At 30.8% G+C, this 26,530-nt stretch overlaps 2 protein-coding genes across 9 annotated transcripts in view; one reads left to right on the top strand and one right to left on the bottom strand.

Annotated features, from left to right (window-relative positions):
- LOC118196702 (FHF complex subunit HOOK-interacting protein 1B-like) overlaps window positions 1-14,347 on the bottom strand; it is a 113,350-nt gene extending 99,003 nt beyond the window's left edge. For 5 of the 6 annotated variants that reach the window (XM_035368156.2, XM_035368157.2, XM_085823398.1 and 2 more), the window contains exons 1-4: window positions 14,307-14,347; window positions 8,853-8,955; window positions 8,105-8,337; window positions 1,434-1,698 (exon numbers count right to left, since the gene is read on the bottom strand). In XM_035368156.2, the coding sequence (XP_035224047.1) occupies window positions 1,434-1,698; window positions 8,105-8,256 (417 nt within the window). In that variant the 5' untranslated portion in view covers window positions 8,257-8,337; window positions 8,853-8,955; window positions 14,307-14,347. The remainder of the gene's footprint in view (window positions 1-1,433; window positions 1,699-8,104; window positions 8,338-8,852; window positions 8,956-14,306) is intronic. The other variant, XM_085823397.1, reaches the window with a different exon arrangement.
- A 176-nt stretch (window positions 14,348-14,523) lies between these two features.
- The window catches only part of POSH (SH3 domain containing ring finger posh), a 134,785-nt gene continuing 122,778 nt past the window's right edge, over window positions 14,524-26,530 (top strand). The window contains exon 1 of one of the 3 annotated variants that reach the window (XM_085823402.1): window positions 14,524-14,865. The gene's annotated coding sequence lies outside the window, so the exon portion shown is untranslated. The remainder of the gene's footprint in view (window positions 14,866-26,530) is intronic. The other 2 variants (XM_085823401.1, XM_085823404.1) reach the window with 2 other exon arrangements.

The raw sequence follows: 26,530 nt of genomic DNA, 5'->3' as shown, positions 1-26,530 counted from the left end.
CAAGCAAAGGTAATTGCTCAACAAATGGGCATTAAAAATTTTGTTGGTGGACCTAATTTGTGTTTCAGGTTCATGTAGCGAAAGAAATTATCCGTACGGGCAAAAACAACATTTTGACAAAAGCTTCCAGCGGACTGGCTTTAAAAAAAGATAGCTTTTTTGGAGTACACATCTAAAAAAAATTAAAGAACAAAATTTGAAAAGAGGGAAAATAATTAATATGGACGAAGTGCCCATTACTTTTGACTGTCCTCCGAGCAGAACTGTTCATTCAATAGGAGAAAAAACTTTCAGTGTTAACAACCGGGAATGAAAAAGACTTCTTTTACTTGTGTTTTGGGTTGTGCCGCCGATGGAGAAATGTTAACCCCCTTTGATAATTTTCAAAAGAAAATCAATTCCAAAAGGAAACTTTCCAAAAGGAGTTATTATTTGCGCCAACGAAAAAGGATGGATGTGTTAAGAAGTAATGTTGTTTTGGCTGAGAGAAATTTATTGGAAAAGGAAAGGTGCTTTTTTCCAACCCCGAGGACTCATTGTTCTGGATTCAATGCGATCCCATTTAGCGGATACAATAAGATCTGAAGCAAAAAAACTTAGCACTGATGCCTCAGTGATACCAGGTGGGCTTACAAAAATTTTACAGCTACTAGATCTCACTATCAATAGAACTTTCAAGCATGAACTACGAAAGCAGTGCAAGGAATGGATGCAAAGCGGACTCCTTTCCTTCACGAATTCCGGACGAATGAGAAAAGCTTCGCATGAGGAGGTTGCCTTATGGGTCGATAAAGAATGGCAATCAGTCCCAGCTGATACAATCATATTGACTTTCATTAAATCGGAAATCATTGAAAAAGAAAATGAAACTGAAGATAGTGACGTTGAAAGAAGTGATTTAGAACAGAATGATGAAACTGACCTAGATGATCATTTGCTAAATGTATTTAAATTAGACGCCGATGAGTCGGATTTTGGAGGTTTTGTATAAATAAATGTAATTTAAATACAAAATTCTGTTTGTTTATCTAATTTATGTATTCTTTTTCATAATGTGGTAATTTATGCTGATAAACGAAGTTTACCAAAAACGTAAAATAATATACTAGAAATAACCAGAGTTTGTTTTCGTCAAGTTCAAAGTAAGATGTTTCTTCTTTATTTATTTATATATTACTGATTATATTTATGTTGTAAATGTTATCAATGATGATTACACCAAAATGGCAGAGAATTACTGAATGAACGAATATTAATTGCCATGCTTTGGAATACTTTGCTGCGGCATATACGGCGGTGCGGCTTAGCCGATGGCGTTTTATTTTTTTCAGTCAATTATCATGTGTGCTGCGTATACGCCAGGGCGGCTTATCTACTCGAAATTACGGTACGTTTTTTCACATTAAATACTCGTAACAACATAAAAAACTTACTTCATAAAATTTCAGCTGCTCTAATTTCAAGATATTTGCATATTCCCCAGTACGCATTGACCAAGACAATAATTTATCTAAACATCCTTCCATCAATAAATAACTCAGGAGTGGACCAGTAGGTTCTGGTTCGGTTTGTGGACTTCCATTTGTGAGACAAGCTGCTGACTGCTGAGCTTCTTGCAAAAGAAGGGTTATCATCTGGTCAAGGTTATTAATGACACTAGTCACATCATCTGCTGTTGGTAAAGCTTGCTGCCATGACCTGTTTTATATTTCACAAGAGTTATTTCATAATTCAACTTAGTTAAACAATTCTCAACAAATAGTAATAATAATAATTAAAAATTATTCTTCAATGCAGTGTTGTTAATAAGACAACATGGCTTCTTTAGAATAGTTAAAACAGACTTAATACATTCAACACAATATTCCTTCTTTCAAATGGCTACAAAAATCATTCTTCAGTCAACTTCTATATTTAATCATAATTAATTGAGCTACTAACAAAATATAAAAAAATTATCCACAGAAATATCAGATTACAGTAATGTAGAATGTATATCAAAATTATACATATCAAATGTTGTATGATCTTAAATTCATTTAGTGCGAAAACAAGTTATTCTACTACTTGCTCAATTGCTGCAAAGTAAGTTAATAATAATTTATTTACTAATATTGATTATATTATCTCCTAAGTTTAATTATAGTAGAATTATCTTTAAACAGTGAATCCATACTTAGTAAGTTCTATTTTGAAAGATGTTTTGAAGTAACTTGAATGCAGATTATTAAAAATATTTAACGGGGACTGGAATTAAATCATCAATAATAAAATTTCAATTGTAAAAGGAATAAATTAAAGGCAAGAATTAAATTAAATGCATGTAATCATTGTTATTGATTGGAAATTAGTTGACTTTTCAAGGGGAACAAAGCAACTGCCGTTCAATGAACAATAATTAAGAAATAAATACGAAGGTGTTTCGTCCTTTACTCGAGCAATAAGGCGATGTCAAACCGGCAATTCAAGTCAGGTCAAATATTTCCGTGAATAGAAGGGATTAAGAACCAATGCTGATATCCAAAGAACTCATTCCTCTTAAGCATTTTAGCTAATTCAATTTTGAGTGAAAAGCAATTTCTGCAGTAAAATTTCGATAATGCTCGAGTAACCGTCCCCCGACACCCTCGTGTTTATGCATTTGAGTTTAATATTATTTGTAAAAATTAAACATTGGAAATTGTCACTATGAAATAGAATTCAAAATAGTTGAAATAAACATTAGAAAATTACAAAATATAAGAAAAATAATGCAAACTTTGTAAAAACAAATCAAAAAATCAAAAATATAATAAGATAAGTGAATGTACATGAAGATATAAAGGCCAGAAAAAGTATTAACTTACGTTCTTTCTAGTTGGGAGTGGGCAAAGTGGTCTCTTCGCGTCTGACCCAGAAGTGTAGTGTTTCCGAAAATTCTTTAGCGGCAGCGGGGGCTTTGAATAATATCAGTCAGTAAGACTTGTGTGAAGTAATTTATGGGAGTGGGTGGGACTAGGAATTCTTGAGGGATGTATTCTGTGGAGTTCTTATTTGAGCGAAACCGTCTGTTAAAATTTTTTTTGAAAATACTAGTGAATGGAAATTAATTAATTTCTGGCTAATTGTCGTGTCGTAACAATTAAGAAATTAAGAAAAGGAATTTTCACTGTCAAAGAGCTATTTGACAGACTAAAGATTATGAAATAGGCCCATTCTTATAAATGTATTATGGGACAATTATAAGTACCTTACCCCCTTATCTAACTCAATTCAAGGATTAACAAATAAATCCAAATATTAGCACAGCTAATTTACTCTATTAAAATCCTAACTTAAGTTCATTTTTTAATGTTAATGATATGCAAAAACAAATGAAGAAACTGGGAAAAGGCAATTTTTAAAACAGTTCAATAGAAAAAATGCAATACAATGATAATGATAATTATTAAATTATACTAATTAAATTACTTAATAATTACCCAAACCTTAAAATCAGCATCTTAAATGCTCATAAATTAAGTATAATTTAAAAAAATATTAATAAAAGAATTCAGCTCACTAATATCTATCATAACAACATGAATGTGAAAAAGGGACAAAGTTCGGGAGAAAAGACGTTTGTGGTAAACGGTTTTACCAACAAAAGAGTTAAGATCTAACAGATTTAGCAAGTTCCATAGCAGTTCCTTTAATCATAGCTCTAGGAAAATACAACATGCTTCAAATTATTTTAAAAAACAATTTATTACTTTCTTTGATATCAGATTTCTAACTAGCAAGTTAATTTCTAATTGGAGAAGTCAAATTTTTTAAACATAAACTATTGAAAATTAAACCTCTCCGAGTTAGAAATCCGATATCAAAGAAAGTAATGAATTGGCGCCAAAAAATCGGCAATTTTTACCAAAGGGGTACCTTGAAATATATTTTTACAGTACTTTTACTACAAAGCTTTCTTGAGCCTTAATTTCGTTTGGATCTAAATTAATGAGATAAATCCTGTTAACGGCTTTAATTTGAGAGAGTGCAAGAAATGCCTGCCCTTTGCTGAATACTGTAGAACCTATAATGAGGAGGGCACTGTGATTTATGGATTGTTATTGGATATGGCAAGCAAATAGGGAATTTTTTCGGTGAACATATGCAATATTCATTATCTGAAACTTTCTCTTCCCTTGTTCTAAATCGTATGTTATGCTATGGCTAAATTTAATTTTAATTTTTCTTGCTTTGCTATTGTTGTCGACGTCCCAAAGTATTTTTTCTATTTTTCCAATCGATCCATTTACTAGCCACATGCTAATATCTATGTTCCTATGCAGCATTGCATGAGCTCCTATTTTGACTATAAAGACATTTTCTAAACATGCAGTTAATGAAGAATCTTCCTCAATTTTCCTTTTGATTCCATTCCTCATTAAGTACCGTGGGCAATCTATTTTACCTTTGGCAACTTATCTGACTGACTGTTATCTTTCTGACTGTTCATACTCAATAACATTGTATTATTGAACTGGTTATACATATTTTTAGTGGCAAACAAACACATTGTCAGGGATCACTGAAAAATTATTTATAATTTCAATTAAACATTCAATTTGGTCTATGGATTTTAATTTTATTTGCTTTAAACTCGAAAATAATGTAATTTTTTCAAGTTTTAGATTTTTAAAGGGATGTAAAAATGTAAACAAGTTTAAACAGCTGTTTTTAATTATTTAACAATATAAATTTTAAAATCTTATTTTAAAGTATAGACTCCCGCTTCCTTTTTTAGTTTCTATTGTTTTAATTGCATCTGGCATCTGTTTCATTTCTTAAATCTGAGTTACTGAACAGCAACACTTTTATCTTTTGAAAGCTGTTTACATTCTTTTTGCGATATTGCTATAGTTAGGCCTAAACCCACTACCAAAATGAAAAAAAGAGTCTGTCCTGCAAACTACCTCTGCACTTTCATTTCATCTATTCTAAACGTTTTTAATCTTTACTTTCGGCACAGTTGATTAGTATCAGTGGTGTGGAAACTGGCGACCGGTGTTATGCTATCTGTTGGTGACGTTATCAAATGCTGGTTATGAGTGTTATTTGGTTTAACGTTGATAATAATGTAGTTTTTTTAAGTTTTAGATTTTTTTCCTTTGTATATGCCTAATGATCTACCTTAATGAAAAATTTCAAATATCTAAGTCATTTAGAAGTGGCCCAGGTTTTTGATCAGTCAGTCAGTGAGTGACTGATCAAAAAGGACACTTTTCAGACCTTAATAATCCCATAACTATAAGAGGTAGATTAACTAAATTTGGAGTTCTAGGTGTTCAAAGGTGCTCTATTGTATATACAAAATTGCAAGTTTGTAGGCCAAAAAGCTTTTCAGTAATGGGGCAATGGAAAGTAGCTCAAAATAGTTCATGTAAGATACACGTGGCCGGTGTCTCGCTGTTTTCTTTTAAGTCTATTCTGAGCTTGGCTGACACTCTAAATATAATTAAAATCTGTGTGTGTCTGTCTGTTTAAGGCATCATGTCCTCTAGAACAGCAGGGAGTTGAGTTCCAAAAGAGGAATATTCCAAAAATTTGTGGAAAGCCATTTCGACCAATCTTATTTTCGTACAACTTTAATCAGCTAAGATATTAATTAAAAACTCTGAAAATGCTTATTTTCACCATCATTTTTCCCATTGGCAACAGACTCACTTAGAAGATAAAAATAAATTTTTAAGTTTCACAAAATATGAAACAAAAATTGCCAAACATTAAATATATTATTATTATATTAGGTCATGTTTGGACATTCAAGAAAGCAAGTGATTTCAGGTGACGTCATTGTATGTCAAAATTTTTTAGTTAATGTCAGCATTTTAAATAAACAGCTGCAACTTTTTTGTTTAAAACTAAAAAAATAGCTGATACAGTATGTTACTGGCACATTAATTCTTTCCTTGATATTGAGAAAAAGTTGGTATATTACATTAAATTTAAATCATGACATTATAGGTCATAGGATATAATAGGACCTGATGCGTCAAAGTTTTTTATTTCCTGGTTTGGCAACAATTTTTTTTTTTTTTTAAATTGGCTGTTGCTTGGAAAGAATGAACCGATTTCATTCATACTGAAATGATTTTATACATTTTCTTTTCAGGTGTACATAGAACTCGTAGATTTCGCTTTGGCTACAGCCTTCTCAGCTGACGAGCTTGTTTGCTAGTCAAATGAAGAAATTCTGAATACAGTTTCAAGATATTGCAATACAGAAGCAGACTCTTTAACTGTCAGGCAGCATCAAATTATTACTCATTAAATATGACTGTCTAAGTACATTGGTACTTTTCCGTTATGCAGCTGCTATACATTTTGGTGGCACTACTGTAATCATACATGTTTTCTTGCTTACACACAGTCTCCAGATAGCGCTATCATTGGGTCTTGACATCTGTTTGGCTTCTCTTTCATACAAGTCAAAAAGCATGATATTTGCATAAAGGAAAAGTACAAGCAAATTAATCTAAGTTCTGCAATTTTAAAATTAAAATTTTTTATGGAATAAAATTTCTTACACCTTAAAAATAACTTTTAAACACTGAATATAGGTTTGAAAACAAATGAAAAAAGTAAACAATTGCTGTCCAATAAAACAAATGTGAGGGCTGTTCTGAAAGTTCACAGATCAAACTCCTAATAATGATCAAACTTTCAAAATAACCTTTGCATTATACGGCAAACCATATATTTTGTAAGGTGGTGTGGTGATGTGTTATATTTAATTATGGCAAAGCTCACTGGGGCTATCTGCCTAAGAAGAGGGATGCCTTCGTGGAGGACTTTCTAAGGGAAACTGGCTCGTATACACGTTACACATGGGGAAAACCACGAAAACACCCATGCAGCCAGCCCGTTCGCGGGATTCGAACCTCGGACCGAACTACCAATGTTCAGCAACTTTACCGCTCGGTCGCTGGTGGGCCTATATTTTGTAAGGAGAGATGTGCTTAAGTACTTTATAACTGAAAAATGATCAAATACATGTAAATGAATCCTCATACGGATAATAACTATCAAGCCCATTATTAATTAATAATTATGACAATATTATCAATAATTATAACCATGCTCTGAAATTTAAATTATACTTCTGACCCATTTTTCTGATTTTTCAAGTAAAAATACAGTGGAACCTCAAGATACGAGTACCTCTATATACGAGAAATTCATCTCTAAATACGAGCACTGACTTGAGTAACAAGCAATAAGACAGGCTGTTGGTATGTATGGCACATTTCCTGATTCAGCTCAACTTGGGGAATCCCCTCATCAGATCACTCAGCGTTCTTTGATCTACATGTTTGTGCATTTCTGAGTTATTTGTTTTTTACATTTAACGTAAAAATAATTATTTCACGATGCCTCCTAAGGAGATTGTTGCTTCAGCGCTGCAAAGAAAAAGACAGAAGGCATGGCTGTTGAAATTAAGAAAGAAATCATAGATAAACATAAGCGTGGTGTAAATGTGGTGGAACTGACAAAAGACTTTCAACGATCTACACTATTCTGGAGCAGAAATTATGAAACTTGATGTGGCCAAAGGAGTTATAATCATTTCCAAGCACCAACCAAAACTCCTAGAAGATGTTAAGAAGTTGTTGTTAGTGTGGATTAGCGAGAAGCATTTAAAAGGTGATTTGGTGTTGGAAGCTACCATAAAGGTAAACTACTGTTATATTATTTTCCAGTGTTATTTATTAGAAAAAATTGCTTTTATGTTGATATTTTTGGGGTGCAGAGCAGATTAATTGGATTTCCATTATTTTCAATGGAGAAATTTGTTTCTAGATACAAGAAATTCGCTGTACGAGCTCAACGCTGGAACGAATTAAACTCGTATCTCGAGGTTCCACCGTTATGTCTTTAAGAATTTGAGCAGATCATTTTCTTCAGTGCAATGTTTAATTATGCATAGAAAACATTTAAAAAAGAAAATACGTTATGAAATTCTTTTTACAATGACTAATTACTAAACATTCAATGAATATATTTAAAATAATAAATACTGTAAAAAATTAATCAAAACTTATGTTACAGGATTTACATGTACAAAAGAGTAAATGAAATTAAACTTTACCCATTCTTTTCCATAATGACATATGCCTGCTGCCAGTGTGTTCTAAACACCTCCAAACAAGCACCCTCTGGTAACTTCGGAGGCAATGTAAATGAATATTTCCTCCGCAGACTAGACCGCAGAGGACTGTCTCTTTTAAACATCCAACTCATACTCTCATTTGCTTGAATATTCACATGCAGAAAGCAATAATTTTTCTTTTATGAATCATGGCATTTAGAGAAATGTGCTACCTGAGAAAGAAAGCAAATTTAATTGCACTTTCTACTATAATATTACTATGCGTATTCTAGGAAGCATACAAAATAAAAAATGTTTACAATATTTCTACAATTACATGCCAACACTTAGGAGAAAAACTAACCTTAAAGCAAAGGGAAATGATAAGAAGTATGCTTCTACCAAACAATACTGCATTTCATAAAAATATTTTTGCTGAAAAGCTTCAGATACTAGAAATCATTTGAACAAAAATCAATCAGACAAAAAGTAACTGTCTACCTTAAATTTTTTTATTTAAAAAGGATATAAGAAAGGAATAATTAAAATGTAACAGAAAAAATTTACCTGGATTGGACATAAATTTATTCTGAAGTGAATAAAACAGATAATAAATATCCAAATAAATACATGGAAAACAGAAACTATGAAATACATGAAGAAACAGAAATAAATGGATCACTTCAATTTTCAAAGTATGCTTAAGTTAGCTTTGCTCCCAAGTCTTTATTTTGAAAAGCAATTTTACCACAGGATGGAACAACTGACTTCATAAGTTGGTTTCCACTGTTTCTTTCATGCTAAACAGGTTTCTATCTTATGCAGTTTCTGGTATAGGTTTACTGTACTATCTGTATGAAAATAAAGAGACACAGTCATATATTATTTTATTACAAACAAATTAAAATACTAAAAAAGAAAATATTTTAAACTCTAAATAAATAATAACAGGCTTATCTTCCTTATCTGTCTTAATTTGCACTTGTTTTGTTTCAGACAGACAGCAAAATATGCGACAGCTACCTGCATAAAGGGAAAGCATGCTTTTGTGGAAAACTTTCAAAATGAAACTGGCTCATATATCATTACACATAGGAAACAAAATTTGGTTTTTGTGTCATATTCCAGAAGCAAAGCTTTGGTAGATATCAAAAGTTGCAATAACTTGCTCACAAATACCTGTCTGTCTGTATTTATATCCTTAACTTTCAGTATGTTATTTTAAATAATCAGCCCTGTATTTCCCATAACTACACATTTATTTTTCATCTATCCTTTTCATTTAATGAATAGTGAATGAAAAATATATAATATATTTAATAGTAACATTCTGACTGCTTTGAAACCATACTGTAAGTAAAAGCTAGGCAGTAAAAATTTAAAAGGAAAAAGAAAACATGACAGCAGCTGTCATCAAAAGTATCTTGCTGCCCTGTGAAGCTCCCAGTCCATGATGAGTACTCTTCTGTTTATCAGGACTGGATTCAGAAATGCATGTATGTATGCATGAATGGAATTATACATTCATGTTAATGTGTATATAAGTACGTACATGAACATGTATACATAAAGATGTGTATGTATATATATGTACATAGATACGCATATACATAAATACATTTCTAAACTTGGCCCCAAAGACAGAAGAGTAGCGAGACAAGTACCAGAATTTTTATTTAAAGATTAAATATTCTTAGATAATTCATAAATTCCTATACTCAAGGCAGTAAATTGTTGACTGAAAACTTCTTTACGTTTGGTATACAACAATACCTCACCTAGCCTAACTTCAATAAATCCAGCTTCACTACAGATTTTTAAAATTTCAAAAAAAAAAAAAAAAAAAAAAAAAAAAAAAAACTAAATTTTAATTCAGTAAATAAAAACAATTTTTAAAAAATTAGTACACAAAATTACTTTTTCATGCATTATCTTATTTTTTTCCCATTTAGTTTGTCCAATGTTGGAATTTGATTCATATATGGTTCAATGCTTGTTTATCAACATTAAATGGTTCTTGGCATCAAGTTTGGCCTGAAGTTAGCAAAAATTTAAAAAGATTTCTACTCTAAAATAAAGCTAAAGAAATCATACAAACTGCGAAAGCAAATAATTTTCAGATATGGAAGAAGGAGAAGTCAATGAATTAATCGAAAACGATGATAAAAAAATTAGTATAAATAAAGAACTGAATGATCTTTTAAGATAAGCAGACAGTGAAAGCAGAAATAATGAAACCAATAAAGTTCCTTAGAAGATTAATAAATTGTTAAAAATGATACAAGAATTGCCTCAGTTCGCAATGGAGATCGATCCAAATGAAGAAACAAGAGACAGCTTTATTAGAGACACTGAAAACCTCTGCGTTTCTTACTACAATTTTTTTTTTTTTTTTTTACAGAGCTCCATATGTCACTGTCCCAAGCAAAAATCATCAACTTTAAAAATAAATAAACAAGTGTATTATAAACTTATCAAGGTAAAAAAATCCTTTCAAGTAACATTTGTTTCATTTTCCCCTTTTAATTGAAACAGCATTTAGGCTTGTTAAGATTACACATACTTTCCTAATTTGAATCATACCTAACACAATTTTTTTTTCAACAGGAAAATATGCGTACAATTTAATTTTGCTTCCAGTTAAAAGGAGATCTTCCATAACTCTACTATTAAATAATTATTGGTACTTGCATACTATGACGACCAACTAGATATTTCACAACTGGCAACCCTTGTAGGTTATATAAATTAACCCTAACATAGGATTCGAACCTGGGCCCTTCGGCACAGCAGTCAGCGACGCTAACCGCTATACTAGTTGGGCAGCTATAATTAAAACTAAAATGTACTATTATTTAAAAACTTAAACACATTAAAAATAGCTGGTTTTTTAAAAATACAGAGCAACCATAAAGAAAGGTTCACAATATTTACACAAGATTTGTTATGCTTGTATATGACTCCCTGCCAAGTGAGATTGTATATTTTTAAAATATGAGAAAACAGATAATATAAAATTTTGGCACTAATTTCCTCAGTATATTCAGTATTAATTCTGCAAAATGGAGGAACAAGCAACAACGTGGGACAAGCCGCCATCATTTCGATACCTATTTAGCTGAATTTATTTTACAGAAAAAACAGGAAACGCTTTTTGATGCTATTTTGAAAGCTATTTCCCACCACTTTCCTCACCATTTATTTCAACGTTTTCTTTTAACAAGTTTTAAGTAATTTAATTCTAATTTTTTAACTCATATTTATAATATAGTTTATGTATATATATATATATTTATTTGGGATTTTTGGTTTTTAAGTTTTTGTTCCATTATAATTAGGGCTTTTATTTTTAAAAGAATTTAGAAACATAAACAAAAAAACGCCAATGAAGATTTTTATCGGCAAATGTTGCCAAGGTCATAGTACATAAGAACCTAATTCTTACACACACATGTAAACATGTATTTAAGTACATGTTGATTTATATGATTGGTATTTTAATGTTATTCCAACTGCCTCAAAAATGCAATTTCAGTACCACAGAATTTTGTTTTTGTACAAAATTTCTTGTTCTTCATATAATGCTTCTTATAATCATTTGTGAGAACAGTACCTATGAGCCGTAAAGATAGCCAAACGAGTATTTTTCACCAGTTGCCAGTAAGTTGACTTTTCATATAGATAGATGTAAATAACCAGAAAGTCCGGCTGATCTTTCGAATATGGTAACTGGTAGTTTGGCGACATTTTGGAGGCGATACTACCTAGGACTTTGGTAATAATGTGAGAAGTACTCAGTTCCGATTACGCATTATTTTGTGTGAGGGAAATAAGAGATCATGAGATATGTCATGTGACATTAATGGACGAATTACAGTGCTTTAATCGGAAAAGGGGGGGGGAATTTGGAAAACTGTAGTACTATATTATATTATTTTGTATTAAGCTTCATTGTGTGTTGTGTGAAATAGTGGAAGTGTGTGTGCCACGTAATGAAGATTAGGTAAGTTAGTATTTTTAATCATTTGAGGATATTATTTTTACGCATTGTTCTAAATGTAAGGAGTAAATAAATTAATATGATATTATTGGAAAATTGTTATTAGCAATGATTTAGTTAAAAGTAATTAGGATTGTAATCTAATTTTTATTAATTTAATGTATGTGCTTATTTATATTTTAAGTAGTGTTTTTTAATTTAATTATATTTTAATTTAATGATCGTGATTTTGTGAGTTATATATTTGTAGTATTTTGGAATACGTTTGAGTAGTATACGTTGAGTATTTTCATGCATTTTCGTGAAATTTTTCTAATTTATGAGAAAAAAGCAGTGTACATGGATATAGTGAAGAGTGTGCGCAATGCCATTTTTGTGCAATTCTGGGATATTTTTTTTAAGTAAAAATAAGTCGACGTGTACATGGTTTAGTCATATTTTAATTAAATGATAGTTATTTTGTGAATTTTATGTTTGTAGGAATTTGGTATACGTTTAAGTTGAAGTAAACATGTATGGAAATAATTTAAATATTTGACACTAAGTATTTGTAACCATTTGTAACCATGTTTGCAGTATGAATTCGTTGGTGACGTTTATAATATAATAGATAATTTAGAGGTAAAATTTTTTGCATATTTTATTTATTTTATACGTGAAAATGTTCATCCTTGGAAAAGGTATATACTTTTTCCTGATCAGGTAATTTCATATATGTGCTTTTTACCGAGTTTAAAGATTCACAGAATTTTTTTGCATTTTCGTGCAAATTTTTGTAATTTATGAGAAAATAGCAGTGTAGATGGATAAAGTTAAGAGTGTGTGCAATGCCATTTTTGTGCAATTCTGGGATTTTTTTTAAGTAAAGATAAGTCGACGTGTAAATGGTTTATGTGTATGTGCTATTCTGAAAAACGCGCAAGGAGTTTGCGATTGTGCACTTTTTTCCAATTTTGCAGTTCATATTTGTCATGATTAAGCAGTTTTGTTACATCAAATTTCTAGCATAAGTGTAATTCAGCTAGTAGATTGTTGGAAAAAGTGTTCAGTAAATAAAAAGAAAAGAAACATGTCTTTACTTCGTGAAGACAAAATGGCGGCAAAAAAAAAATAGAGGGTTGCTGTAGCAGAGTTGGTCGACAAATTTTCGCCAAAAAATCGCCAAGTTACCATAATCCAAATATCAACCGAAGGTACCAGTCATTTTAAACTATTTTTTTCAACTTTTAAACCTTACTGAAACTTAAAATTGAGGATGCATTTTTTTTTTTTACGATTTTAAAATCCAACTGCAGCTCAGATTTAACATACTATGATAACTACAGTCAAAATTACAAGATATGTAGGTAACTAATTACACCTAAATATTAAGTTCATTTGGACTTGACAGATGTTTTATACATAACTAGATAATTTTCTTATGCTTCACATTAATCCGTGTTACATAATCTGGTATTTTTAATTTCAAATTTAATAATTCAAAGCAATAATATCTCTGATATACTTCAGTTAAAATACTTTGATAAGTTTTGGATTGTTGATAATTGTCATCTATTGGGAAGACTACAATGAATTTTGTGTAAAATTTACCATTCAATTATGATTTCGGAATGAATTAGCTAAAAACAGGTAATTCACATTATGCAATACTACCAATTTACTTTGACTCTTATTTAAACTTCCCAATACCTGCAATAAAGACAAATTAAAGAACATATAAAATGTAACATAATTAAAGACGGAACTAGAATCGATTTCCTACAAAACATCACCTAGAAGTTTATTTAATAAAAGTCCTTACAATATTGCGTAAATACTTATCCTTCAAAAAAGTTATTCGAAACGAAATTTTAATAATCGGCATTTTATTTACGAACTCTAATACAGATCTTAATTTGAAAAAACAATAAATTAAAATTATAAAGAATTAAAATTAAGGTTTTCTATACTTAAAAAAAAAAAAAGTGTATTTACAGAATGGTATGCTTTCGGAAATAGTAAACAGTAACTAGTATGATTTTTTTTAATTCGATTCGAGTATGGAGCAAATTCTTAATAATATGCTTTAGTATAATCTATTATAATTATTAAAAAAATGAATAGTATGCTTTTATTGATATTCATTACATATTTCTGTATAAATAACCTGCTAAAATATTTCAAAATATTACCAAACAATGCAAAATAAATAAAAACACCTACTTCGCTCAGCCCTAACATTGCCTCCATAAGTAAACTTACTCTGGACCTCAGCTATTTTAATGCAGATATTTCGGTGTTTATTTTTAAATTTGATGAAATTTAACTTTTAATAAGTAATCATTATAGTCCTTTTGATATACTTGAAATTATTATGGAATAACATGAAACTGATTTAAATTCTTGTTTTTTTTTTTAATTATTACTATTAATGATTACGGTAACTTGATGACGAGAGTTTAAGATGGTGTCGTTTGTGTCTGAATTTACATTCTGATCATCTGTGTAATGCAGAAGTAAAATATTGGTCATATCTTATTAACAGAATGTTAATATCTCAAGAATGTTTTAAATAGGTGTATATTATACTTTGGAACGTAATAAATTTCTCTTCGAAGGAGCAAAAGTGTATTTGCTTCATAATTAAATTTCAAATATAGAGTTTCCTTTTTGAACAGATCTGAATTTAGACTTTTAATGCATGTGAAAAATGCTTTGTTCACACCATCAAGTTATGGACATCAGAAAATTGAAGCATTTATTTAACGCTGATATTATGCGGGTATGCTTATAATTACTTGTATAACTGTTTGCTTTGATTCTTATGATTTAAATGACCTGTTTATAAGATACTGAATTGTGTTTTAGTATTATCCATTTAAGAATAAAACATTAAGTCTTTTTTTTTTTTTCTTTTATGTTTTTGAATCTCAGGTCAATTTTTGATAGTCATATCTGACTTCTTGAGTCGTATCTGTAATTTCTCCTAAATAACTGCATAAAATGAGTAGATATTTAACAAAGTGTGATCGTGCTCGCAATGTTTACGTTCTGTACAACGCTTTCAATGTTTTCCCTACAGAAAATTCATTTTGCGTGTAAACCAAACTAGTCTATGTATATGTTTCTTCTATTTATTTATTTTTTATAGCATATCTATTTTATATATTTGAGATCCTCTTTATATTTCCCCATTTATATCTACTTAAATCGCATGTACATTTATAATAATTCACAAATGGAAAGACGTTCTGTAAGTATTTATGCTAGCGAAGTAGTTTAATTTTTATAGTTAAATGTGCTGCATTTTTTTTATCATTACATAGATATCAGAAAATTTATTAATGCGAAGAAGATATTTAAGTATCAGACTGTCCAAACTGTCTAGGAAGAATACTTTTTTAAATATTTTACAGATAAAAGAATTTGCTTCGTTTATTAAGATATAATGTGTATTTAATTTACTGTATATAAAGTATGCTGGAATCTTTACTCATCTTGGATCAAATTCTCTTAGATGATTTCAGCATGACTTAGGCTAATGTTTTCTAATTGTAATCTAAGAACTCAAGGATTGTATATTGACTAATTATGCTTTTATATATTCATACTTTAGAATGATGAAATAAAATGAGTGATCAGGCATGAATGAGTGCTTTGAGCATATATAATTGCGTGAAAATAAGAAATTTTGTGTTTAGTAAATAAGTATTTCAAAAGATCATAAATTTAACTTTTGGTATTACAGTAGTACACAATTACATTTGGGGTTATACATTTAACTTTTGATATTTTGGGATATCATATGTATAAAATTTTGATTAATTTCTAATGAACATGCAATATAGTCATTTATTTTCTTTCCTTTTTTTTAATTCAGATTATATTTTTATATGTATATATTATCTATTATTCATAAATTTCAGTTCTTCACCCAAATATACAGAGTTAGCACTCACCTGAAAAGTTTGGGAAAATATGAAGTGAAACATTAGAACTGTGTATAGAAAGTTAAGGAAGTAGAAATGATGTACAGATCAATCCTGTCCAGTAATTAAAACTTTGTTTTAAATTGTAACTTTAAACAAAAATTGCTTTTCTTAAAAAGAAAACAGATGAGTTTTGGTAATGTTTTAGTTTTCTTACAGAAAGCATTTAATCTGTTTCATATCTAATAGAATTTTATCACTTCTTAACTTTTTCTCCACCTGTTTGTAAGCTATTCTTCACCCTTTTGTTTAAAATTGTAATTTTCAAGCATCCCTGGGCATAAGGGTAAAATAATGTAATTTAGAATCACATTCACCATATTGTATGGTTGAACATTTAAAAAAATAACTGCATTAGTAAATACTTTTTTTTTTTAACCCAGTGTAATTTTTGAAAGCCTAATTTTATTTTGAAATACCAAATTTCTTTAGTGGAATGAATAGTTTTTTTTTATTGATTTGATATTTCTTTTTAACAGTGCTATCTTTTTTAAATTTTTTAGATGTAAATTTATTTAATTTCCTTAAAGATAAATTACATTTCCATAATTAACATTTTTAATTGTTTCAATGTATTTTGTAGTAAATAATTAAAGTTATTTGAGTTCATATATAATTTGATAATCTCTTCATTATGATTAATGCAGAAAATTTTTCAGTTTGATCATAGAAAGTCATGGATGTTAAAAGTTGAACTTCGATGAGAACTGGATGTAGCATAAAAATAATTGAATTATTGAAACCACCTCCATTTCGTGCATACTGTGTTTGGAGATTTTAACTAATATATTTCATCTATTTAATAAGCTAAAAGCCTTCTGCAAAATGAATATATTTTTCTTGAAATTCCTTTTAAAAAATGTATAATTCAAAATATCCAGTTATTTAGAATTCACTTCTTTGAGAACTATTTGATAAAATCAGTATTTGCATATTATCCTATCGATTATGAAAGACAATAGAGATTCTGACAAAATTATGTCAATTGTTCTTGTGGAATTTCGAGCCTCACTTATAGCTACAGTTTTTATAACAAAGTATTCGACCCACTTTATTTGTGCTCTTCGTCAAAAGACTTTTACATTTTCTATTATTTAGTTGGCTCCTCTGATTTTACCAAAAGATGCATTTAGATCGCTATGAATTTGAATTTTCTGCAGGTGAATATTCTATTGTATTACTGTGTTGGCAGTATCCAATTATCCATTTTTCCATTCCACAGATGTTAATTTGCTTAGTAAATAAACAGCAGCACAGTCACAAATATGATTTGATACCCCTCGAATTAATGTTTCTCAAAATGGAAGGGAAAAATATAGCCATAACAGTTAATTTATGTCTTTATTCATGAAAACAAAACCTGGCTTTTCGAGACTCGGTGATGCATCAAACAAAAGTGCAAATATTATGCCACTCTTATCCATAATCAGCTGTAAATTATGCTGCTCAGCGACAGTTTCATGGGTGGTAAGATAATACCTTAAATACTATAAAATCTGCATATATATGTCAAGAATAAAACAATTACTGTTGTAAATTGGAATTTTTTTATATGCGAAGCATATGACACCAATGATATGTTTTATGTACAAAATTCAATAGTTCTGTTCTTTAGTGTACTGAACTGAACTGTGTATAGAATTAGATTGAAATTGAGAAGAATTAGTAAATATAGATTTGTTAATTAAAAACTTAATTTTTTTAATGGTTTTATATTTCGTATATGCAGATGCAATGTATTGTGTACAAATATTGAGTAATTTCAAGGCCGCCTTCAAATTGGAAGGATTAGTAGGACCTCCTTTAATAATACTAAATTTGTTTCAGATTGTTGCAGAATTTTTTATCACAAATATTTTTATTTTGGGGAGAAAAAAATTATAAACCTTAATATATTTTGTATACAGTACAAAGTCTGTAATCCGGACGTCCATTATCCGTAATGATCTATAATCTGGACCTCAAAGCCACAAACATACGCATGTGCTTTTAATGCACGCATGCGCATAAAGCGTTTACCCATGCACACTTCCAATTGTGAAGAAAGTGACAGAGAGGTTATTGAAAACGAAAAAATTTCTATTGCAAGTTAGTCGGTATTCTCAACACAGCAATGACGGGACTTGAACAGTAAACAACTTACATCGAAAGAAATGTTTAATAAAGTAAACAAATAAATATTAAGCTTTTCTTAGTAAATTTTGATACTCTTTAGATCATAATTGCTTTTTATTTCAGACAATTTCAGCTGAAATTTTTATTTCAGAATTTGGTTATCTTTACAATATGGTAACTGGTAGTTTGGCGATATTTTGGAGACGATAAAGGTTACTACCTGGGACTTTGGTAATAATGTGAGCAGTACTCAGTTCCAATTACGCATTATTTTGCGTGAGGGAAATGAGAGATCATGGGATATTCATGTGATATTAATGGACGAATTACGGTTCTTTAATCGGGAAAAAATGTGGAAATTTTGTATTTAGCTTTATTCTGTGTTGTGTGAAACAGTGTTGTTTAATTTTTGGATCTCATGGCCCTAACTAAAGTAAATTCGAAATGGGTATTTAGGCATTGTGATAAAGAGAAGTTTGCTTTTTATTTAGCGGAGGAAGTATGGAGGAAAAATTCGCAGAAAAAATCTTTCAATAATTTTATTGAATGAATTAGAAAAGTGTATCCACCACGTAATCAAGATTCTGAAGAAGATTAGGGAAGTTAGTATTTTTAATTATTTGAGGATATTATTTTTATGCATTGTTCTAAATGTAAGGTGGAAAGGAATTTGGTATTATTGGGAAAATTGTTATTAGCAATGATTTATTTTAAAGTAATTAGGATTGTAAGGTAATTTTTATTAATTTAATGTATGTGCTCATTTATATTTTAAGTAGTGTTTTTGAATTTAATTATATTTTAATGAAATGATAGTTATTTTGTGAATTTTATGTTTGTAGGAATTTGGTATACGTTTAAGTTGAAATAAACGTGCATGGAAATAATTTAAATATTTGATACTAAGTATTTGTAATGCTTGCGGTATGAATTCGTTGGTGACGTGTATAATGTAATAGATGATTTAGAGGTAAAAGTTTTTGGATATTTTATTTATTTTATATGTGGAAATGTTCATATTTGTAAATGGTAAATACTTTTCCGCGATCAGGTAATTTCATATATGTTCTTTTTACCGGGTTTAAAGATTGAGAAAATTGTCATGTATTTTCGTGAAATTTTTCTAATTTATGAGAAAAAAGCAGTGTACATGGATATAGTGAAGAGTGTGCGCAATGCCATTTTTGTGCAATTCTGGGATGTTTTTTTAAGTAAAAATGAGTCGCCGTGTACATGGTTTATGTGTATGTGTTATTTTGAAAAACGCGTAAGGAGTATGGTATTGTGCACTTTTTCCCAATTTTGCAGTGAATATTTGTCATGATTAAGCAGTTTTGTTTGATAAAATTTCTAGCATAAGTGTAATTCGGCAACTAGATTTTTGGAAGAAGTGTTCAGTAGATAAAAAGAAAAGAAACATGTCTTTACTTCGTGAAGACAAAATGGCGGCGGGGAAAAAAAATAGAGGGTTGCTGTAGGAGAGTTGGTTGCCAAATTATCGCCAAGTTACCATAATGTAAAGATCAACCTTAAATTTTAATGAATAACATCAAGTCATTCTTTAATCTTTATAGTTCTAGTTGTTTATGAGCAGTCATTAAATATGTTTCATTAACCCCTTAAGGACCAGTGCCGAGAGAATGAAGCCCAGTCATGGGACTGAACCTGCTGAAATGGATCATCGCCACCAGCCCGCACGTTTTCAGCAGTTAAGCCTAATTTTACAAAAAGAAAGTCGTATAAAATCAGCATTTTGATATTATGACTTCAATTTTTGAAGTTGTGTATTTAATGTACTTGTTTTTAATACGAATTAATATAAAGAATATCACATTAATAGAAATAAATTAAACAAACAAAATACTAAAATCATAACTATACACACACAAATAAATACTATGAACATAAAAAAAAGTTACAAATATGAAATTTAAAAAAAAAACTAAACAAGAATTACTGTGGGTGATTAAATTGCAATTTAAAAATTCTGCTGTGTGTGAAATAACTCAAAACAAGGATCGACACACAGTCCTACATTGCATATTTTGCACTCAAAATACGTTGTTTGCTTTGGCTTTTCCTTGGTTTTAGCGCACACAACACATCTTCTACCTTTATTACCTTTTCCGTCAACGTAAATTTTCGGAAACTGTCTTCCAGTTAGATGGAAAGGTGGAGTGTCTGGTGATTTTGGACAAATTTTTAAGTTCTTAAGTAAGGTCTCTTAGCCATGGCTAGCCGAATGAAACTGAATGCAACCCCAACACATGTCCCAAAACTTCTTTAAAAGACACTCAGAAATATTTCATCCTCAACCCTTGTGTGAAATCAGGTTTATATCAGAAAACTTCCTGTTTTTCTAAATCGAAAACAGCGTGCACGATGACCGGAAAGTAATCAAGGAAAGACTCTCACTGTCGAGATATCCTTTACTGATCACGTCAATATATACATTATATGTAAAGTAAATACATTATATACCAAAATATAATGCCTGTGTCAATATATATAATGACCTATTAAATCGAGTAAGAAAAACAAAAATGCTGGCTCTTTCCTGAGAAATGCGAGCGTGTCGAGAAAGTCTTTCCCCTAATAATGTTGTAATGTTTACGGCGCGCAATGAATTGGTAGTTGATCTGTCAGCACTATCGTTATCGTCAGGGCAGATGTTTTTATTTTATTCGGCTTCTAATTCCTTACTAAATGTAGTATTTCATCTCGATGTACTCCATCTTTGATATGATTTAAATCAAATTCCTCATCATTATAAATATCACGAATACAAATCAAATAGTTTTCTGGTTGCAATTTTCTAATTTCGGCTATGCGTAATGTATGCTTTACGCACGTGCGCGTTGAAAGAAATGTTTAATAAAGTAAACAAATAAATATTAATTTTTATTTTTGTAAATTTTGATACCCTTTAGATGATAATTTCTCATTATTTTATAAATTACGGTTTCATATTTTTAGTTTTATAATTTCTGCATGCCATCCTACCAGATTTAAACTGATGATCTATAATCTGGAATCGCCGAAGTCCCGACGAGTCCGGATTAAAGACTTTTGACTGTACTTAGTTCCATTTACTGGCTTTTAAAAATTAAAATAAATCGTTCCGTTTTAATGTCACGTATATGCGACACTGGGCTCGTATGAGCAGAATCATTACGTCTCGTATATGGGACTCTGGGCTGGTAGGAGTGGAATCGTTGCGTATACGTGATGCTGGTCCTGAACGCGTTAATAATATTATATGTCAGGCATGCCCAAACTGTGGCTTATGTGACTATCCATCACATAACCTGGGGCTCGGGAGCTACTTGTGGCCTTTTGCCCTCTGAAATGCGACTTGTTTTTGATAAATAATAGTTTAATTTTTAAAATATAAATGGAATTCAAAACTGAAACCGTACAACAATGTGTTTATTAATCACTAATTTAATTTCTTTTGTTATGTATGTAATAATTTGATCAATTTCCAACTGTCTATCCAGGCTTATCCTCAGAGTAACAAATAAAACTGTAAATAATTTCATTTTTTGGCAATTACGTTTTCAGCAGATGATAGTCATTACAATAGCATAAAATATACAAATATGAGGTTGATCTAAAAAGTAATGCTCTGTTCTATTTTTTCTCTCAAGTTAATTTTATTTTGGGCTATTTCTGTCTACATTCCTTCTGTGTGATCTCACTATTCACAACATTTGTGATCCACTTGGAAGATTTACTATTCATTGTTTTGTACTACTTTTGTTCAATCCTTGAGTAGCTTGAATAACTACTGAAGAAATCTCTTTCAGCTTGCAGTCCGGTGTTTCAGTTTGGGGAAGAATTTTAAATGAAAACTTTATTTTTGGGGAGATGAAGACTGTCTCTCGTAATTGGTTAGGAGATTTGTTTCAACTTTCTGCAGGTGTCCTTCAGAATTAAGTCCCTAACCATAGTCAGTTCAAGTAAATTTTATGCAATTCCTTCATAGTTTTCACAACCCTGTACAGTAATATGCCGCAATGAACACTTTTTCCCTGGAAATCTCTTTCATAAGAATTCCTTGGTAATTCTACATACAAATCATAATTTATTTTACCAATGATTGTGCATGCTGAAAATATTTAGGGTCGAGTGGGAAATCACTGGATTGATAGCAATTTCAGTTCTAATAAAACTTTTTAGTTCACTTTTTATCAGTTGATATTATTCAAGATAGAACTCTTTCAATTTCATCATCAAATCTTCATGCCAATAACATTGCATCAAGCAATGAGGGATCATCTGAACACAAATGTCCCTCTTCTCCAAAGTTTCTGTCAAAATACGACATACTGATGCTGGTGAAATAGTTTTAACTTGTGATATTTTATCATATATTATTTGATGACCTCGTTTCTTTCTAGTTTGATACAAATATCCCTCTAGTTGAGGGCCCACTAGCGGCCGAGCGGTAAAGTCGCTGAACACTAGTAGTTCAGTCCGAGGTTCGAATCCCGCGAACGGGCTGGCTGCATGGGTGTTTTCGTGGTTTTCCCTATGTGTAACGTGTATATGAGCCAGTTTCCCTTAGAAAGTCCTCCACGAAGGCATCCCTTCCCTTAGGCAGCTAGCCCTAGTATGCTTTGCCATAATTAAATACACCACCACCCTCTAGGTGAGAGTGGATGCTAGGCGTTTTGCTGCTTGGTATTTCTTAATTTTTTTACCTCTTAGTACTGCCACTGAATGCAGCTGCATTGGTTGCTCCAGCTCTAATGCCAGCATTACACTTCATCTGTTGATAATTTTTGTCTACCTAATTTTCAATCATGGCTCAATCCTAATTTTCAATCATTACATATTTCTGATACTATTTCACAGATGTCCAGTAACCAACGGAAAGTTGTACCGTGTTCCACTACCTTATCATCACAAATTTCACTCAATAATGTAAAATTTTGCTGGAATTCAGCCCTCTAAAAGTTTATTTCAAGTTATCTTTTATTTTCTAAAGTATCCTCATATGTCTGCAGACTCCATTTCAAACTTCATTTCAGAGTTATTTTCTGTACATGGGTTGTGTAAACTTTAGGTTACAATAAACTAAGGAAATGTTTACTTAAAATTTTCTACAGAGTTATTTTACTTAAAAGTATAAGATTCGGCGGTAAGCCATTTGACAGCCTTTATGTGTCCAATAGGTAACAGAATAAAGTGGATCCATATACCTGTTTGGCAAGTGTTCCCGAACAAAACTGTCGAGTAAATGTCTGCCGTGCCGAGTAGATGTCGGCCTTCATATTGAACATCTGTACATGTCTATAGAAATATGGAGAGTTCTACATTCATGATGTGTCTGCATTTGTGAAATAAATTCATTGTAGTAGTCACGGGTATGTTTTCTTTCTGTACCATTAGTTTTGATTTACCTTGTATTTGAAAAATAACTCAAAATTCTATAGTTATGGCTAAAAGTTCGATTGGTAGACAGTTGAAATATGTGCTCAACGAAGCGTTTATATCAACCAGCATGAACTGCTAGATTTATTAGCAATAGGTTATCTGTATCCAGAGTTATTGGAATGATTCAAGACACGGTTTCGAGAAATTTTAATTGCTTGCAGCGTGCTGCTTACTTAAAAATTCTGGCAAATTTCATTGGATGCCACACTGAAATTGTGTAGCACTGTGGGCCATCTTGAGTGATAGTGTTGATTCAGATACCATTGGAATTGTAATCATATTCTTTTTTTAATGGATTCTTCAATACTGGGTATCAGTAAAACTAGTCACTCCAAAACTGGTCAAGTTTGGGGATAAAATGTTTAACGATTTCTTAGTTTAGGATTCAAAAGATTCGAGTGATGAAGAAAGTTCTAAAATCCGATGTTTGGAATTTAAAATCTCTCTGGAGATTCTCGAGATTTGACGATTCAATTGTATCATCATCAGATAAAGAAAGTGTAATTTATAATCTATTTCTTGCCTACTTAATTAACTCAGTTACTTAAAGTTAAATTTGTTCTCAGTATGTTGATCCTCATATTAACTGTGTGGGTAAAAAAATTAATTTTTATGTAAAAACCTAAAAAAATTTTAACTTATTTTTAAATAATGTTTCTTTCTCGAATAACAATTACTCTGTAATGCACGTTGACCTGTATTATTTTAATTTATTCTTTCGAAAAGGTTGCTTATGAGTTTAAAAAATGATAATAAAAAATAAAAGCACTAGAACTTTTTTTTTTTAATGATGATTCATAGTTCACTCAATTTGTTTAGTAGTTGTAAACCAGTGCATATGCTTCTGATTCCAGTTTACTTTTACTAAAATCAAACAATAATAATTATAAACAGATGGGAATAAAGGAAATTGGAAGAAAATATTTAATTTTTCTACCTGAAGAAAGAATGTCCAGTTGCACAGTACAAGAGTTACAAATTTATATTTTCTTGGAATTAAATTTTTGGAACACAAAGCAGGAGATATGATATTTTTTATTCATATTTTTATGCAACTATATTATTCGCATATAAATTGCGAAATTCTCATAAATTTACTTCAAAAGTTTTTTAGTATTCAAAATTTGCTTTATTATTTTGGAAAATGATATAAATTTGGACTTGTGACTCTGGAATGTTCATGAAATCTACCATGCATCTTCTATCATCTTGAAGTTTGTCCACCCTTGTTATATATGAAATAACATTACTAATGTGGTTCTGTATAGCCGTGCACAAAAATGATACAAGACCGCATTTCAAATTGATTATGCTAAATCTTTTTCCTCAAACTTTTCAGTGTTTTGCAATAGCAACAAGCATTCTGTGATGATTTAGCTACCTGTTGATAAGATTAGGCGGTAGAAGTATATTTTAGGGTACCCCTTGGAGAAACATAGCGATTTTTGGCAGTACACGGATACCGAATTTATGCAAGTTTTTGACTTGTTATTTTGGCTTGTGTAGCAGCAATTTTTGCGCCAAAAATCGTCCCTACACAAAGCCAGTGTAACAAGATTAGAAAATGCACAAACTCAGTATCCATGTACACATTGACCTATTTTCACTTAAAAAAAATCCAGAATTGCACAAAAATAGCATTGCACACTCCCTTGACTTTATCCATGTACACATTGATCTATTTTCACTTAAAAAAACATCAGAGAATTGCACAAACTGGGCTTCGTACACTCCCTTGGGTTTGTCCATATACACATCGATATATTTTCACTTAAAAAGGTCAAAGGAGCACCCAATTCTACAGTAGAGGCAAACAAAAAATACATAATCTCAATAAACTATATTTTAGACCAAACAATAAAATAACATTAAAAAAGAAAAACCTGTTATGCATTTAAGCATTACACAAAGCAAATATCCACTTACCTCTGTGGCACACAAAATTCCTTAACAGCATCCAAAAACTTCCTAAAATTATCTAAACTAGAATCCGTATATTGGCGCCGCCACATAAATTCACAAAAATTAGAGTAAAAAATATCCTACGTATTCCGGACTGTCCGGAATATGGCTGCTAAGTAAACCTTCATTTACACACCAGTCAAATCATGCACTTTTCCCCTTTCGTTCCAAATTATACTGAAACTTCAAATTAATCTTACTACATTCAGCCATTCTACCGCCTAAACAATGAAACAAGCTGTGTACTTCCTTACCACAAACACACACCACAAAAGCCATTACAAAACATCCCATGACTCAAAATTTCCCGGAATAATGCAGATGCTTACGTCTTAATAGGGTTTCCATAACATTACATTCAACTACTCAGGTTACCATAAATGAAACAACAACTTGGCGATAAACAAAACAACAGCTTGGCGATAAATGAAACAACTTTGCGATATTACAAGGGGACCCTAACCAATTAGGCCCATAATGATCAAATAAAAGTGATTAATAAAACCATTTTAATGCTGTGGGGCAGTCCATGATTTCTTGAGTAATAATTATGTAAAATGTTTTCGTTGTTAGCTCATGGGCTTCATTTCCATGTCAGAATGGCAGTACCATGATTCATCTTCTGTATTGATTTGATACAAATATGCATCACCACTGATTTGATCATTTATTGCTAGATCAATGGATTCTGCAAACACATGTTGGTGCATGTGTTCTTTTATGTTGATAAACATTTCAGAATTCAAATGATACATATTTCTTTGTTTTATTTCATATTTTGCTACTTGCAACAGTAATGAATAATTTTGTAACGCAATGTCCATTCACGTTCACACTTGCTTTTTCACTATTAGTCAAAAAGGCAAGACCACTGCACTGCTTCTTCTCCCTTTTTGGAATTCTTTGCTGCAATTAAACTTTGCTGCACATCACTTATAA

The sequence above is a fragment of the Stegodyphus dumicola genome, chromosome 9 (assembly GCF_044657685.1).
Source record: "Stegodyphus dumicola isolate Sdum_Otavi_A_Nest chromosome 9, ASM4465768v1".
Lineage (NCBI taxonomy): Eukaryota > Metazoa > Arthropoda > Arachnida > Araneae > Eresidae > Stegodyphus > Stegodyphus dumicola.
Note: the sequence above shows the minus strand (reverse complement) of the source record. Positions and strands in the feature narration are given on the sequence as shown.